At 41.8% G+C, this 18699-nt stretch overlaps 1 protein-coding gene across 1 annotated transcript in view; it reads right to left on the reverse strand.

Moving 5' to 3' along the window:
- VSTM4 (V-set and transmembrane domain containing 4) overlaps nt 1–18109 on the reverse strand; it is a 31419-nt gene extending 13310 nt beyond the window's left edge. Inside the window, exons 1-6 of the mRNA XM_040071209.2 lie at nt 18016–18109; nt 12395–12793; nt 8669–8737; nt 7790–7897; nt 5228–5261; nt 109–221 (exon numbers count right to left, since the gene is read on the reverse strand). Coding sequence (XP_039927143.1) covers nt 109–221; nt 5228–5261; nt 7790–7897; nt 8669–8737; nt 12395–12793; nt 18016–18070 — 778 coding nt within the window. The 5' untranslated portion in view covers nt 18071–18109. The remainder of the gene's footprint in view (nt 1–108; nt 222–5227; nt 5262–7789; nt 7898–8668; nt 8738–12394; nt 12794–18015) is intronic.
- Nucleotides 18110–18699: the final 590 nt, after the last annotated feature.

Genomic DNA, 18699 nt, shown 5'->3' on the forward strand with positions numbered 1-18699 from the left:
TCACAGGCAGAGACAGTGGCAAAGTGCAGGATTCCTGACGTCCCATGCTCTCCTGTCCCCCCATGGCTGTGCTCAGGATTTGAAATACCTCTGCCTCTATTCTCATACCTTTTGCTGGGATGGCTGGTGGCTGCTCCAGTTTCTCTTTCTCTTTCTTTTTCTTTACCCTCTTAGGCTGTAGAGGAGACAGGCTTGTCACACTGGTAACCGTCTCCCCAGAGCTGCAAAGCACAGACCCAAAAGTGAGGGGAAAATGAAGACAATGAAGGGAAAGAAAGTTTGTCCCTGTGAGTTCATGTGAACACATCACCTTCCACTTGTCACTTGTGGGAATCTGTGCCCAACAACCTGGATTGTGGTTTGGGTATATAATGAAAAACCTTTTACAGGGGTTGGAAACATTGTGGGGTTTGCACTTTTTCAGCTGTATAGTACAGCTGAGAAACTCAAAGAGTCTCACTCATCCTGGAATAGAAAATGCCAATGGTCAGATTTAAACAAGACCCATTTCATAGCACCTATTCCTTAAAAGCATGTATGACCCCACTGCTGCACCCAGGGTGAACTTCTGCCCACCCACCCTCGAGAGTCAGAGGCTCAGACAGATTACAGGAGTTGCACAAGCTCCCATGGGAAGTGTATGGAAAAGCAAAATCTTCAATGCAGATTCTGGGCTAAGACTGGCTGAGGGACTAGGAGAGCATGCAGCCTGTCTTCAGGCAGCTCACAAAACCACATCTTCAAAATCTGGCTTCTTCAAGGAGGCCAGTGGGCCCAGGGAATTCAAAACAAGAAGCTGTGCTCTGCTCTCTAACTCGGGCATTCTCCAGTACGTGTGCTGAAAAGGTGCCCTTAGCTATAAGGGAAAAATGCAAGATATATTGTAAACACACTCCTGTCCAAGAGAGATTCTGTGTTTGGACTATCACAGTTTAACGTGCTGTAAGGCTGGGTTTTTTACCCTTAGCACCTCCCAAAGGCTGAGATCAAAAATCCTGCTTTGAATATTCAGGGTTCAGATGTGTAGTCAGGTTGCAGCGATTGCCACCACGGGTCAGGTCAGCTGTGGGAGCTGACTCTGCAGGGGCTCCCTGCTTGCAGCTAAGGGGAATAAAATTGTACTGGCTTAAGTGGTGATGAAAGGAGTTTTAACTTACAGCTGGGGCGGCGCCAGAGTGTAAACCATGTAGTTATGGTGACTACAGTGATGGAGGTGACTTGGCAAGCAGTCATTGCCCAGCCTCATCTGCCCCTGGGCTCACCCTGGGAAAGGCTGGGGCAGTGTGGTTGCAGGGACCTTTCTCCTCCGTACTGTGAGTTCCACCACACCATGGAACACAACCAGGGTCTCCATTGTCGTAACACTGACAACACTATTTCACTGAATTTTAAATCATTTGTCCCAAGTTCCTGCTCCTCTCCAGATTCTTTTGCATAATGAAACATTGTCTTAATATTAATAGAATAAAATATTCAGACTGGGCCAAAGACTTAATGAAAGTTGGGATGTCTCAGCTATTGCCCACACAACAACAACAACAAAATTACAGACATTACCATTTTACATGGCTGTAAATCCAAATGAATGTCACTACTGTTGGTAAAATCACCCTGGATTTACACTTGTCTGGATTACAAAAAGACTCTGATTTGCTGATCTTCCTGAGTTCTGTTTCATGTACTCAGTCAAAAACATAGGTTTGCTGCCAAACTTTCTAAAAAGCATTTAAAAAATAAAATATGTTTGTGATTCACAAATAAATCACATCTTATGTAAACTGAGGGTTGGATTGAAACAATTTCTAAGTCTGCCTACTCTGCTATGAACCTATCCCACAGCAACCATTTGTTTCTATACTAAAATCAAGATGAAATGGTTTAAAACCAGCAGAAAATGAAACTGTTCTGCCTGGCTTCTTTGTACAAACAGCAAACCACCAAGAAGAAAGACTACCAAAACGGAAATGGGAATGATCTTTTAAAATGTTTTTGGGTTTAATAATCCAAGGTCATTAAGGCAGATGTGTAATTTAAAGATGCTGTTGTTCCCATATAACTTCTTTTAGCGCAATATATGAAAAGGCTTAGTGTCAATTCATTGCATTAGTTACTATTCCTGCTTTGCCAGGGAAAGTAAAACTACAAAGAAATGTATTTGAGACTTGCAGGTTCCTTTTAAATGCCAGGGCCACACAGGGTTAAGTAATTCTGGGAGATACAATAACTATACTTGCTGTCTTAGAAATTAGCTCCTCAAACCAAACAAGGAGGCTCAGAAAAGACTCCTTGGCTCTGAAACACTGCTTCTTTGTGACCTTGTCTTGTTCTATGTCTAAAAGGAAAGTTTTTTTATCTCCAGCTCCTTCTTCAGCCCCCTGGCTTCTATTTCAATGGTGTCACATTGTGCATTTCTTGAAGGATCTAATGAGTTTTAGGAGAGAAGGAAAAATACAGGGGTTTGGGGAAGTAACCTGTGGAAGGTGTGCAATAACTGGGGCAGCACAGTTTCCCTGGAGGACATGGCTGTTGCAAGACCTGGGAAACACTAGAATTTTGGTTTTGCTATCTTTATTAGAGTCTAGGATGTGGAACTTTTCCTGTTGTCATCTAAGTCAGCTATTTTCTCTTGTCAAAGGTCTGCGGGGGCATGACAAAAAATTCATTTGAGTGAACTGGGAGTTACTTGGATATTCTCCAGGTAGGAGAGCTGTGTGAAAAGGTGCCAGGGACAGCTGGATTACAGATTCTTGTTTCTGGTTCTGTGTGGCAGAATTTGCTCCTGTAATGTGAGATTGGCACTCTGGAACCAAGGTGTCGAGATAGACAGCCTTCTCAGGCAAACAATTCATTTGCCTCCAATTACTTATCTCCAGAAGAACAGTCACTGAGAGACTAGAGAGTTCAGGCCAACACAAATACAAAAGACAGAAAATAATGTTCCTGTTTTCAAAGCCTCACCTCCTGGGGGTTTCTGGATCTGAAAACTGGCAAAATGATCCAATAACAAGGAAAATAATATGAAGAAGGGTATTTAAAGAAAAGAAAACACCAGGAAATGGAATTAGGTGGTTTGGAAAACTAAAAATAACTGTACTATTTTATTTAGGTAGTTATTTTTAAAATGCGGCAAAGAAATGGGTTTTGGCCAACTCATTTTTTTTCCTCTTAATTTGTTACTGGTCAAGTAGCAAACCAAAACCTAAACATTTGCTTTGCTATACGCAGGGAATCTGGATTTAATTTTCTTTTCTACCATGGCTATTTTGTGAGACCTGGGGCAAATCACTTATCCTGTTGTGCTTTAGATTCCAATTAAAAGTAAAACCATCATTCTGATGTCAAGACTTAAAATATTTTAGGATGCTTAGGTATTACTGCAGTGGGAATAGAGACATTTCTTAGACATCAGACTATTAATGTAATTTTGAAACTGGATTCTACTCTGTGTTTGAAATATCACTAAGGGAGTTGGAGTGGAGCTTCTCTAATCAAGGCTGAATTTTGCACAGTAGTAATTTTAAATGGCAAGAATCTCATGCAAATTAGTTAATCAGTTTGGCCTAATGGATATTTAGACAGTAGGTTTTGGGTCTAAGTGTGTTGAATTAAGTTCCAAGACAATTTGCAGGTGAAGAGCAATGAGTTCAAAGGAAGTGATGGTTTGTGTTTTTAGCAGAGGGTGGAAAAAAATGGTACCAAGTGTGAAACATAACAATTATGATGCTGGTAACGCTTTCATAGCTATTTAATTTTCAAGTCCCAAAGTCAATGCACTTTAGGCATGCATTTGTGTGATTGAGGGTTTCATTAGCATAACCTGTCACACTGAAATACATGAAACTGTGTTTTTATCCATATAGAGTCATGCACTCCTTTCACTTCTAGAGAATATGTTTTGTGGTGAAGAAATCACATTGGCTTGTTTTCTCCCCACTATTCAGCCTCCTAAGTTCAGTGTCTGCAGCAATATCACGGCTACATGATCTCTTCCCAGAGAGTCACAGTTTGTAGTATGATTTTTTATCTGACTGCCATGCTCCATTTTTTCTGTTGGGTCTCATTTTCCTTCTCTTTTTATGTTCCCTGCCAGTATACTTTGATTTCTTTCCCTTCCCCATTCTTTTTTGTTTGTTTTCTGTAATTCCTACTTTGTCCCAGCAGTTGATAAAGAAGGGGGAAAGTGAAAACATCCAGGGAAAAAAATGAAAACGGCTGAGCTCTCTCTAAATTTCTGGGTGGTGCAATGGCTGGTCAAGGTCACAGAACAAAGATCTGTCCATGAATAGTGTGAAAGTTTTGGTTTGTCCTTGCCTCTCCTGAACCCTGTGCTGCTTTGTTTTGATTTCACTTCTATCTGAGTGCCAGTTAGATTGAATACCATGATAATCCCATGAGAAAGCACTAAAAATCACCCTGTTGAAGGATCCAGGGTATGCTATACTTGGCATTGAATCCCATAGCGTCTAAAGAGACCACGTGAAACAGTATGTGATACCAGGAGGTATTGGATTTAAACTGCAAGGCTAGAAACACATGGTTTCTGTCACTGAAAACTGAGAAACAGCTGTGCTGCTGTGTTGTTATGAGGCATCCCTCTTTCATCTTTTTTGTTTGTAAAATATTTGTCATATATTTTTACTGCAGTTCCAGTCCAATATACATATCAGGAAAATCATACAATGGAAATCAGTTTTATAGCCACCCTATCAAAAACTTTTGGTTTTTGATGGGTTGGCTATAAAACTGGTGGTATTTAAAGGGACAGTGATTAACACTGCAGCAGAAGAATTCCCATCACTTGGAGTCTTCAGCTGGGAACGGACTGTGGGCCTTGAAAATCTGCTTTTGAGCCCCACTCCACTCCTAGGTATTGGAATCCCTGGGTAAAATTATGATTTGTTCTATGTGCATGGACAGTTTAGGTCATTACCATCCCATGAGGTGTTGGGAAACTCCAGAAACCCACACAGAATGAAAGTGGGCTTCTTCAGAAAGCAATTCAGAGCATCTAGGAGAGGCTTATCACTGGAACACCTGCAGGACCTACAGCTAGCCCAGGCAGATCTCCCTTTCCATGCACAGCAGGCACATTCATGAGTTGGGATCTGCGACTATTTATGTTTGTATAAGCATTTTGAAAACATTACTTCTATTCCTCAGCATACATAGCAACACAAATCCAAAAATAGTACCTTGGTTTAGATTAAAGAGATGTGTAATCTCCTACCTGTTCTGGGGGCATTTCACCAGGTAATGCTTCACTGTTAAAGAAAAGAAAAGAAAAAAAGAAAGAAAATGTGGCTTCACACTAACATAGTTAATGAGTTTCAAATGAGCACTGCAGACAGACCAGTGTTGCTGAGATGGTGGAGTTGCCAGGTTGTTACACTGGGATAGCTAAGGATAGTCATCATACATTGGATTGTGCTTTAAAATGCAGTCTGATTCAAAGATATCGCTAGTTCTGGGAGAGGGGAATGTATTAGACAACACCAAAATTCTGCTGTGGAAATGCTGGGCAACACACATTCCAGTGGTCAGCCCAGCCAAAAGACAGCTTGCTCAGGAAAAGCACAGCAGGCCAGTAATTTTACTTTGAAGACTTTTATTTCCCTTGTGGTGCCCGTATTTATTTCCAGAAGCCTGAAATAAACCATTCACCCACAGGAGCCATGGCTGTTCCTGATGTAAGTCAGATTGTGGCCACAGGCATAAAGGGATCTCTTCTGGGATCAGATCAGAGGTCTAGTCCGGCCACCATCCTCTCTCTGACAGCTGTGTGTGTGAGCTGTGTAAATCCTTCTACTTCACATTCCTTTGAGTCAGTAGTCCTGAGCAAGGGCAGCTGCCCCCACTGCAGCCTTTTAGGAGCCAGGGTTATTAAGATGTTCTTTTGTGCCTTTGTGGCTTCTATGCCTCTCTTAAAGGACAGACTCTGGCTCTACTGGTCAACCTACTGGCAATTTATATCTCAGAAGGATGGGAGAGTGCATCCCTGGGTCATGGTGTGAAGTTGAATGCAACACAGACATGCCCCTCCCTTTCACTCCCTGCTCTTTAAAGCACCATGAAAACCAGACAACAGGGCACTCACATGACTATGCCCCTGTCTACAGGAAAGTTTTCATATTTGGACTTAGCTAAATTCTTCCATTTTAAGACAGCTGTACAACTCCCAGGAGGTGCAATTTGGTCCTAAGGAAATGGGTGCTGAGAGCACCAGGAGCTGGGACTAACACAGGGACGATGTTTAAGCCAGTGAAGGCAGCGCTTCCATCTACCTGTCAGGCCTTTTTTAAATCTATAGGAGAGCAGTAGGCCAGATCCTTAGGGAGTAAGGGAATGCTCATGTACATTGCTGACACATTTTTGAGCATGCAGGTATTCAGATATTTGGGTAGCAAAGAAAGGTTTTAGCAGCTCAAAAGAACCTATTTTCTCTTTTGTATATCCTTATCCTGTACTGTATATTATTTCAATATTTAGCTGATGTTGGTTCAATGTAAATAGACCTTTCTTTCAAGCTGCTTGCATGTTCACAGCAGTAAATTGAAAAAAACAAGCAAATTCTAACCCAATATCTGCTCAAGGAAAACTGGGATACATCAGTCTAGGGCTTGCGGCTTCAGGGTGATTCACCACGACCAACATACTTAAGTGTGGGTACTCCCTTGGCACAAAACCTTTGTCATCACTTAACAGGGTAGGAAGAATAACATTGATCTTGCTCCTTCCTCTTGGCAAGCAGAGTTGTTGGGTTCAGTTAGAATCAGAGTTACTCTGCTAAGTACACGACCAGGAAGATGGAGCCACAGCCTGAAATGTGTTTGTGGTCAGGCAAGGGATTCTCTATACATCTATTTCTGGCTTACTTGTCTTCTCCCTTGTATATCTGAGTCACTCATTCCTTCGTGGGATCTGTGTAGGCTGCAGAAGCAGCAAAGTCATGATTCTCTCCTGTCATTAACAAAGCAAATCACTAACCAAAGTCCTTCTGAAAGCTTCTGTTCAGAGGTGGTCCTTGCACTCTCCTCTGACATGGTAGCTGCTAAGTGTGCTGCTATCTCATCCTTGCAGCTTGTGTGAGGTCTCCAAATAAACCACTTTTAAAGTGAAATGAAAGTAGAGCCTGCACTGGTTACTCCACAGATCTGAAATAGCACTTCTCTTGACAACAACACTGCTTTGGTGCAGCCTCTTTGAGAAACCCTCTCTGAGGCAAAGAATGAAACATAAGCCTGGATCTTGAAATACTGTTATGAAGAGCCAGATTTGAATGTGGAAATGATGCTTTAGTTTCAGAAAATACTGCAAGTCAGAGAGTGCTAATAAAACCCCCCAAATTCCCAAGAATACTGACAGCTACTCAAGAAAGGAGAATAAAATAGAACAGAGTTATTTTGTTTTGAAACCCCTCTACACATTTGAAGAAAACTTGACTCATTCAAAATTCTAGCTTCTGGTCAGAATGCAGCTTAATGATTCAGCACTTGGTCTCCTCTGAAAGAAGTTCCAACTACCTTCAACTTACGTTTGTGCAAAGGCAAAAGATTTTTGAAAAGTCCAATGCAAATTTAAAGTTTTATTTCCTCCCTATTTAAAGGGAAGAAAATGACTTTGTTCTAATTTGGCTGGCAGATTTTTTTTCTTTCTACCAATTTTATTTAAAGATACAATCAAGGCAAGGAAATATTTATTTTTCCTTCTTTCTCTGCATTCTCTTTTCCCCTCCCCCTGTCCCCCTTTTTGGCAAGGGCTTTGCAGCCATCAGGAATGGCATTCTGCTCACCTGTGGATCTCCTCTTGCTCAGGAGTGACTGACAGAGAATGACAAGTGTAAAAAGGAGGACACTGATGATTCCTATGGAACACATAAACACTGCGTACACGTACAGATCTGAAACACAAGCACAGATGACAGTCAGTGTTGCAGCTGATGCTTTATGATGATAGGACAGAAAAAAGTTACATACACAAGATCTCAACAGACTCTGAAGAAGTTTAACCCTCTTGAAACTTTCCTATAGTGTCCTGCTCAGTTTAAAATTTGGCTGAAGTCAGCATGAATGCAAATCTGCATAACTGCGCTTACAAGTTGTGACTTTCAACAGCAAACAACTGGTTTGGCTTTTGGGGATTTTTTGAGTAACAACTCAAAACTCAAAAGGACTTCAGTTGGGTTATTTCCCAGCTCAAACAGCTGTACTTTTTTTTTTTTTTTTTTTTTTTTTTGGTAACAAAAGGAAAAAACAAACACACAAACAATGAAACAAGAAAAGTGGCAGTGGGGAGAGTGCTGAGTGGCTGGGGAAGAAGGAAAAAAGTCTACAATTGCTTCTTCTGCTGGCAGCACTGGCTTGAAATTTTTGTATGATTTTTTTTTTTCTTTTTCAAATTATAGCCTTAGGCTCCCTTCATGGCTTTTATTCATATTTCCAGTGGTTCTTTTCCTATTGGCCATAATAGATACATGAGAAACTGAAGCTGGACTCTTCCATTCTCTTTTGTCCAGCACCCCTTGTACTTTGTGGGATGGTTTCTGAGGTAAGGCTGGGTATGCACAGGAACTAGGAAAATTGGTCCCGATTTGGGGCACTTTAGTTGTCCTGTCCATTGGACTAAACTAACATCATGTATAAAAACATATAGCTGTTAGATATATCTTTACCTTCAAAAAACTTCCAAGCTTCTTGGTTTTTCTTGAAAGTGGGATGATCAGAAGATTTTGATGCAATCACTGAAAAAAAACAAAGACATGACAAAAATTGAGAAATGTGTGGCAAAAAAGTTTGATCCTCTTGAAGTAAATGTATGCTGCCTTGGACTTCAGTGTCCCAAGAGCTTGCTTCATCTAAATAGAGCAGTACAGCTGCACAGGATTGTCCTCTCTGTTTCAGGAGGATGGATGGCTGTCAATATAACAGCTGTACACCCTAGAACCAGAATCCAAATGCTCTGACTGCTGAAATGTTGTTCAAAACCCTCTCTGCTCTCCTCAGATTGTTTATGCATGCTGACATTTGTTATGACATCAGATTAGACGATGTCACATGCCAATTCCATGGCTTTTCTTCCTTTAGCAATCACTGCAATGAAATGGGAGTCTGGTAATGTCCTCCAGATTGCCAGTGAGGTCTGAACCTCCAAGAGAGCTTCATGTGGCACATCAACAGAGAACAAGTCTCTTACTGGCAAGGGAATTCATTAAGGAGTCCCCTGCAGAATTGTGAAGTGTGGGGCTAGATCAATGGAAATACAACTTTCAGGACTAATGAAATCTTGAATTGTGATGGGAAGCTCATCCTGAATATTTTAACAAATTAATAATTTGTAACATGAAAGCATCACACGTGTAGATCTTTGTCAAGTATTTTGGGATAACTTCCCTGAAAAAAGGGCTTTTGTTCATTTTGGGAAAAAAAAAACCATCTTGCATTCCTGTATCTTGCAACATGTTTTCTGTTAGAAAACGACACATGCAACTAATGTTTTGGAACTCAGACTTTCTTCTATGGGAAATTCTGATAAATAAGCTTCCCAACAAGACAGATTGTTGTGATCATCTATTTGTTTTTGTTGTCCATGCCAGTACAATTATAGTTGGACTGCCTAATTTTCTATGTTTGTCCTCCTACAAGTAGTCTCTTCCCTTGGATTGTAAATCATTTGGAACATGTATTGCTCTTCCTAAGAGATGTGCAGTTTTCATGAGGGATTGCCTGATTGCAAATGATGTTTTTGGCATGTTGAATACTGTTCTGAGAAGAATACTGATTATCTTGAGTTTTCTGATAGGAAGGGAGTAGAAGAAACTTTTTTTTTTTTTTTTTTTTTTTTTTTTTTTTTTTTTTTTTTTTTTTGTGTGTGTGTGTGTGTGTGTCTCTGATAAACTATTTTTTTTTGTGTATTCTCTACTACAATTAACTTGGTTTTAGGCTAACATTGATGACACAAGCCCAGGAAAGGAGGAGATGCCTTTAATGAAAATATGAGGGAAGGGATAAGATAAGATCATCTCATCCTGAAATAAGACGAGACAGAAGACATTGCATGGCTGGATTAGGAGACACTTCTTGATAACACTGGCACATGGATTTCTCTTGGTTTTACCTACAAGGTTTAACAGACCCTTCTTAAAAATGCTGATGTCTGTATTCACAGCACTGAAAGGGGCAAACTGCAACCGTTCAAATTTCAGGTGGACCTTCTGAAAACACTACAGAGTTGCTGTAGTTGACATGAGTGCAGGAACAGAAAACTGTAAGTATTCCATCTCCACAGCAAGGCTTCCTTTCCAAATAAATGTATTTTGCTCCTAAAGTAGAAACCAGATATGTAGCTAAAATTTAACTCTCATCATTACGCAGTAAGTAATTGTAGCCTGTAACTCAGTTGTTTTTCTATAAGTCCAATATGTGTATTTGTACAAATTTATGTGTTGCAACAAAGTGTACTTGCAACTTTTCAATGGCCTATGCCAATTCACACAAGCAAACTTGCTAGCAAACAACAAAATCTGAATATTAATTAACAGTAGTAGATACTACAGATCCAGCTGTGAACTTGCTTCAAGAGCAAGTTACATTTTGAAGAAGCAGAAATATCCTTTTCTCCCTGGAAATCTGTGCCTTGCACAGTAACCTCCTCTTCCTGTAAATAAATTAAAAAGAGGGGGCTGTTCTACTTCTTCCTCTTCTTGATGTGCGAAGTTTTAAGAAATTTGCCTGGTGCTTCAGCATAAAGATACTATTTTGAATTTGGGCATAACTGCAGATGCATTACTGGAATACAATGTTAGGCGACACAGCAACTGTGATGTGGTGGAACACTGCTACCTTATTTGATAAAGCACAAACAGTGCAACTTAAGTATCCAAATTCTTCAGGCAATTTGTATTGCTCCTTTTGTTGCACCCTGGGTCTAACTGTTATATAAGTAAACCCCTTTGCAATAGAAGTGTAACCGATCACAATATAAATACAAAATGTGTTCGGAATAAAATTTCCTTGAAAAGCCCAAGAGTTACTGTCGGGAAAACTGGAAACTATCAGTACTTGGAAAAGAGTTACCTTCCCTCTCAAGTGCAGCCAAGTACCCTACAGTCAGGGTGCAGTAGCCAAATGCTAGCAAAGGTTGTCCTTTGTTTCCAGACAAGAGGCTTTATGTGGTAAAACAGTTGCTATTACATTTAAAGATAAGCAATTTTTTTATAAGATATTTTTTTGTATATTTAATCTGAATTTAGAGTTAGAATTAATACACTTTTAAGGGATCAAGGTGGTTGTGGTGTTTGCCTAAGATCCCCACAGGTGTTTACAACTCTCTGCAGGCTGGCCAGCCTTCCTTGCTCCTCTCATGCTTCCTGCTCTGCTTTGGGTCATTTGAAGTGGAGAGCAGCAATACAGCGGAGCAGACAGTGTGAAAATGATGAAGTCTCAAATGCCTGTTCTGATTATATATTCACGACTCATACTAGAAATCTGGGGAAAAATAAGATTTGAGGACTGGACTGAAAAATTATGGATTTTCTTCTTTTCAATAACTTCATTGATCTGAACTCCATAGTTTAGCTATGAAAAGTAATGAGAGGATTCAGTGTTATCATTAGCAATAGCCTGAAAAGCTATGAAAGTTGTGGAGTGTCTCTTTGTGAGGAGGGCTATGACAGGTGGCGTGACAATATTTTATATTGCTTTTTCTTCTGCTGCCACTTACTTGGAACATGCCATGCCCTCTCCAAGAACTCCTGACAAATCCACAGGTTTCACTATAGGCATTTAGGAAGTTACATCATTCAGTGAATGAGAAAACACGCTACACTGCTTTCTGGCATTGCCTTTAGAGTTGCCCCTGTGAGAAATCAACTTTTCTGTTGATAACGACACAAGCAGGGGGGTAGTTTGCCAGCTAGCACTGACAGCACAGCTGCTAAGCAAAACCACCTCTTCAAAGGAGCTTGCTCTTGAAATCCAACCTCAGCCACCTCTGAAAGTGCGGGTGTGATGGCATAAGATTTGAGCTAATCCATCCCAAAGAGATGGCTTGTTTTCAACTTGGTTTACGTCTGCCACTCGTTGCTGGTCATTTTGTCCAAAGTTCAATACCAGCAGGCTGGCCACTGCTTTTCTAGCTCTGCTTTCTTGCTGCAAGTGGTAAAAAACAATAGTACTGAAGTGATAGTAAAAGTGCCACTTACCAGCTGCTGCTAGACTAGAACTAAGAGCAAGGGAAACACCATGAGAGAGGTAACGTGAGTATTAGGTTTTCTTCTCCTATCCACAGATTATACTCAAAAATAATCTAAGTTCAAATGTTTTATGGATGAACTTACAAGAAAAAAGAATGGATCACAGAACAAGAAGAAATTATAGACTTGAAATCAGTAATCTCTCACCTCTTATTTCAGTAGCTGCTGTACCATTTGACCATGCTGTCCACTTATTTCTGTGTTTGCCAATTTCCTGTACTTTGCATATATAATGTCCTTGATCTGTTTGCTGGAGGCTTAAAATAAGAAATTTGTACATAGTTCCGTGTTTTTCTTTAAGAAGATGAAGTCTTTGCTTGTGAAAATGATGAGTATAATTTCCATAATACTGGACAGACCCGAACTTTGTCATTTTGATCATCAGATGCTCCTGGGTAGGTGATGCAGCGAAGACCCACCGCACAGCCAGCAAATTGTCTGTCTTTCTCTTCTGAGAAATATGGCAGTAAAGGGTAGCATTATCTCCCTCAGAGTATTGCACTGTTGGCCCAGGAGAGACCGTCACATTTAAAGCCTCACAAATATCTGTAAAGGGAAGAAAAGATGGTGAAAATCCTCCACATTGGCACAACAGCACCATCATCTGTCGCAGCATGCAAGCCCACAGCAGATAAACTGATGGTACCTGTTCAGTGTGCAGCAGTTTAATGACCTTGTAGAACCTGACATCATCTGCCTCTTTATGAATGTTAAGGATGGCATGAGGCTCTCCTTCACTGAGTCTGCTCTAGCATTTTTTCTGTCACTCATCAATAACCTAGAGCTGACATGGAGACCTTGCTACCGTCACAGGACCAACTTCAAGTAATCTTTTATCAGTCTGAACAGTTTCGGAAAGCTGTTCTCTGACCAGCTCTTCCGACGTCTTGCATCCTTCTTAGGATTTCCAGGCTAAACGGTTTCAATAGCCAGTTTATGCTCATTTGTTCCTTTGCCAGCTTTAAGCTTAAAATAGTGTTTTCTTCTCTAGAGCTTACTTCCTGACTCCATATACAAAGCCATTATCTGGCCTCGGCCTTTGCTTTGTGGAGCTGAAGAAGACAAGCTCTGTTAGTCTCCTCTAGTAAAGTTGTGTCTTCCCTACTCATCCTAACAGCTCTTCTCTGCATTGGTTACAGTTTAAATTTTGGGTTTGATTGTAATTATTTTTCTTTATTTTTAACGTAATTGACTGCAGTTATAGGCAGTGTCTGGAAAGAAGTTCTCCAGTGTCCTGTGGAAAACTCACAGCACTTCTCAGATTTGACTGGGATATATGTTGCCTGGTATATCCCAGAATTAGCTTGTTTTTTTTCTTGATACTTTCATATGTGATTAAGTGTCAGGTTATAAAAAAATAGCATAACTTGGGTGTTTTTCCTTCTTTGTCATTTGCAGTTCAGTTACCAGTATACCACAGAAATTCTTACTAATCCCCAAGTATGTGACTTTGCTGTACTAACTTGTGCTCCACTTCTGTTACCGCATCCTCAGTTTTTCCTGTGTGCTGGCCACATCTTATGCTGATTTGATAAGGTCACAGTTTCAATGTGCATGCTTCTGTCTACTCCTTTTAGACATCATTTGTGCAGACCTTACATCATACTGTTCCCTAGATTATCACTGGAAGACCACTGGATTCTCTATATCCTACAGTTCCCCATGTCCTCAGTTTTTAAGTAATGTTCTCCTTTCATAGTCAGTCACCTCAAACCTGGGCTAAAGCCATCAGACTGTTTTTCTGACTACAAATTCAAGTTAATCTGACATTATTTGCGTAACAAAATATGACATGAGATCATATCGGGACAAATTATTATTCCATTTTCCCATCAATTTCTGATTCTTGTCTTTAATGTTCTTCATATTAAACCATCACTTAGACCAGTTCTTTGTCTCTCTGCTTTACTTGTAATAATAGCCAGTATAGGTGGAGGCTAAAAAAAGTGTCCATAGCTGTTCATTTGGGAAAGATTTCCCTTTCCTGACCTAACTGATTTGTACTGAACTGATTTTCTGAGGCATGGGAATCAACACTCATTGTATTTCCTTCCTAATGCACATTAAGAATGTCCTGGTTAGTCATACCAGAGAGTGATCTATTTTTGACCAATGGTGTATTGTGGCAATGTGTTCCCTAAATGACTTGTGATGTGTAACCTACCGCTCTGAGGGCATCCACTAGAGAGAGATCCATATTCCAGCAGTGAGCAAACACTCCCTGCAACGCACTCTGCAAAGCATGAAGTGTCCTCTAAACTGTGAACTTCCTGTTATGTGAATACTGTACTGTACTCAAATACTAATGAGAATTGCAACCCTGGGAGAACGAGTTTTTCATTTCTGGACACTTTTCTAGCACATCAGTAAGGAACATTTTAACAAAGGGGATGAGCATTTTGGCAGAGACTGTTGTCTGACATCAGCTCCTGAAACACAAACATATATTTATCTTCAAAATAAGCAAGTAAAGTATTTCCACTCTATTTCTGAAGGAGTTTTGGAGACAGAGACACTGGTTTTATGGTCCCAGTGAAGCAGTGAAATGAAGCAGTGAATTATATCACCTTACTTACAGTAAATCCACTAAATTAAAGAAGTTGCATCGCAACTGTTTGAGAAGAATTCTGAAAATTAATAGTATGAGAATTATTTTGTTCCACTTCAGTCAAAATCTCTACTGAAGGGCATTTTTATTCCAAGTAGACATTATTTTTTGGTTATGAAAGAGAAAATATTTTGTATAAAGAACAGTTTGGCTTTAAAAAAAAATCTTGAAGAAACTACAGCTAAGCATGGATGAGGTTATTGATAAAATTATTTGTGCATTATTTTTGTGTCTCCAATTCACCTAAATACCAAAGAAAGAGATTATTTTGGATTGCAGAAAGCACATAAGTAGAACAGGATGTTGAAATTTAAAATTAAGGCTGAATCCCACCAAAAGCTTTCCAGGCATGGAAAGCCACTTAAGTTATTACTCTCTAGACTTACTAGCCCTGGTGCTCTATCGGCTGAAGGGAAGCCAGTAAATGGCTGTCTCTGCCATCAAAATAACATTAAATTTTGAAGGTTAGCGCTGCTTAGTAAATAAGGAATAACTTTTAGATTTTCAACACTTTTTGGGGTCCTCAAACACACTTAGGCCATAAATGTTTAATAAATCATTTATAAAGTTATGGTTTGGGTAAATGAAAAACAAAGACCTTTTTTCTACTGAAATTATGAACATGTTGTGAAAACTGTAAAGAGAAACAATTATGTCATTTTCCTGACACATGAATTTCTTTTTTGAAAAATCTGGCTAGGAGTAATTGTGAAACAGAGTCCCAAAATAAAAGGCAAGAAACTCATTGCTTAATTCCAAACTAGGCAGAACATAGTGCCAAGAAGTACCCAAGAGAAAATACAGAGGAAGTCAGATATGGTGATGATGGAAACCTCTGTGAGAAGATAAAGCAGCATTGTACATGGAGACTCTGATCCCTTTCTAGCTGTTTACACTCATACAAACGTTGGTATTTTATATCTAAGGCTTCTACTTCTCCTCTGGGGACATGCCTTTTTATAGGGACATATCAAATTTTGCAGCCTTCATGTTTCTGATCAGTGGGAACCTATCTCCTTATCTTCCTTCTGTGGCTCCCACTGGTACAGCTGCACAAATACAGCAATGGGAGAATTTTGGGAATCTCATGCTGCTTTTATCGTTGTATCAGCTCATGTTGGACAGAGTTGGGTGATGTTTTATGCAAAGCAGAAAAACAGTATCCATTTGAGTTTATCCTCCTACTACCATTGGAGGAGGAACAGTGGATTTTGAAGGAAAGAGTTCATTTACATCCTATGTGGAAAGGAAAACCCTCATTCAAGGCTCTCAGACACTAGTGGATGTGTTCCTCCTGTCTTTAGCAGGCACTGGTCAGCCCCAACATGAGGTTTACCCTTGTAATGGGCTCCTTGCCAAGAGCAGGAGACTTCACAACTTAAGAGCAGGCTTCTGTGCCAACATAGCACTGAATTTCTGGACTCAGATTGCTGTTTCAAGTGAGGAATCACTGTTTATCTTCTTCTGCCTTCCCAGTATAGTACGACATACCCGTTCAGGTGGAGCTCACCACAAGGGTTTCAGTCTCATTTCTGCTTGGAAAGGGAAATTATTTATAGTAAGGGGGAGGAGAGAGTCAGAGACTTGGTGATTTCTTTGCAGTGTGCTTAACCATCAAACTTCTCTCCTTTTTACAATGAGCTTGCTTACTTGCTCCCATCCCAACATTTTAGCTGTTTGCTTCTCCGTTATGTTCCACCGGCATGTCTCAGTAGCCTGTGGGGAGTCAGGAAAGGTGACTGCTGCCTAAGCTCTATTTTTAAAAATCCCACTTTGAAAATAGTCCACATCTGCTTACACGAGTTCTAGTCCAAGAATTAGCTTTGGACTTTGCTGTCTGTCATATTACACAGCAAAACACTTTAACATCATCAGGAGTACCAAACTGTACTTCTAGCACCCAGGAACTTGTTTATGCCAGGGGCTCTGCCCTCTGTCTGTGCTGGAACAGGGTCAAAGGTCTTAGCGTGGCCACTGGGTACTTAGATGTGGTGAGCAGTTTCAGCATGGCTGTGGTTTTGTAGAAGATCCCAGTTACTCCAGTTGAGATAGAAGTGGAGTTGTTCCTGGGCACAACTGCTCACAGTCCAGGTTTAGTGCTGCTGGGGGACTGGGATATCTGGGGGACTAGAGGGGCATGCAGCTAGGGTGGTTACCTTCTGATCTCAGCTTTGCATTACCAGAAGCATATGGAATGGCTTTTATCTGTGTTGTAGTTTGTTCAGTGAAGCTATGCTACTGTCAAAGCCTGCTTTGGTTTGATTTCTTTACAATTAAAAAGAGCAGATGAGCCGAGAAGAAGCAAAGCTCTTTGTTTAAATGAAAATAATTAGGAGCTGGCTAGCAAGAGCACCAAAAGAAACAACAAGCTGTTTTCAGTTGAACAGATCTGTCTGCAAGTTTCACAAGTCAGTGGCTCCCCCTCAGAGAAAGCTTCTGCATTGACTAAAGATGGGCTTAAACCAAACCTCTGCCTCTACCATCTCCTGCCCTTCTGGAGTGGAGCTCAAATTCAACACTTTCATTAGCCTTGAATGAAAAAGGCTTCCCCACCCTTCTAAGCTCCCTGCACCTGGAAGTTCAGATCCAGACTCTGCGTCTGTTCTGCGGCTTCAGGACACACAGCGCTGTCCAATACACCTTTGGTTTTGGAGGCATAAAGGTCTTAAAGGGCGGCCGCCTTCTACAAGTGACCTACAGGTTCCATTTCCACCTGATGCCAACGGGATCGGGGCACCTGTGGAAATAACAACGCCAAATCTCCCCTTGCTTCGGCTTTGCCGGGCATAGCAGACGGCGGAGGACCCATTTCCACGAACTTGCATTTTCTAAAAAGGGTCCGACGGCTGCGAAGAAGCGCTGCTGCCGGGAGCTCGGGGAAGCGGCGGCGGAGCGGGGTAGGGAGCGGGCTGGCGGAGGGGCTCCCCGGGCGGCGGTCCCATCTCTGTATCTATCTCTGTATCTCTGTATCTATCTCTCTATCTCTGTATCTCTGTATCTATCTCTCTATCTCTGTCCGGCCGGCCGAGCCCGGCGCTGCCCCAGCCGCAGCCCCGCGCTGAGCGGTGCGGGGCGGTGCGGGGCCCGTGCCCGCGGCGCTGGGCGGGGGCCGCGGGAGGGGTCGGGTCCGGCCGGGCGCTGGCCCCGCGGTGCCGCTTACCTGGGGCCGAGGCCGTGGCCAGCAGGGCGGCCAGCGCCGTAGCCAGGACGCGCATGGCCCGCGGGGCGCCGGCTCCCGTCCCGTCCCCCTCTGCCGAGCTGCCTCCCTCCTCTCCTCCCCGGCCTCTCGCCTCCTCCCCGCCCGGTCCTCCCTTCTCCTCTTGCTTTTCATCTCCTCCCCTTTCTCCTCCTTTTTTTTTTTTTTTTTTTTCTTTTCTTCCGCTTTCTTCCTCCCCTCGCTACTCCTTTGCGCTTCCCGGCGTCCTGCCCCCCTTCAACTCTCCGCTTTTTCTCACCCCCTTTCCCCGCCGTGTCTGTCCACACCGCGCCTGTAGGGTGGCATTAGGGCTAGACGGGGATGCTCCATCTCTCGCCTCCGCGATGCTCTCTGCACACACACACACCCCTTGCCCAAAGGACACGGATCTGTGTCGATGGGAAATGGGAAGCTCCCTCCCTCCCTCCCTGAGCACAGAAAACCTCCGTGTGAGCAGGTGAGGCAGCCCGGCAGCTGGAGGCTGTGGGGTAGATTGCTGGGATGGCGAAGGGTGTATTAAGCATCCTCTCAGGTTTCCTGGATGTGTCGGCAATCTTGCAGGCCCTCATGCCCGTTCCACTCACCCCATTCCATAACTGGAACAGGACCCCCATTGCCTGGCAGTTCTAGTTAACGTTATCTCCCATT

This window comes from Hirundo rustica, chromosome 8, assembly GCF_015227805.2.
Source record: "Hirundo rustica isolate bHirRus1 chromosome 8, bHirRus1.pri.v3, whole genome shotgun sequence".
NCBI classification, from domain to species: domain Eukaryota; kingdom Metazoa; phylum Chordata; class Aves; order Passeriformes; family Hirundinidae; genus Hirundo; species Hirundo rustica.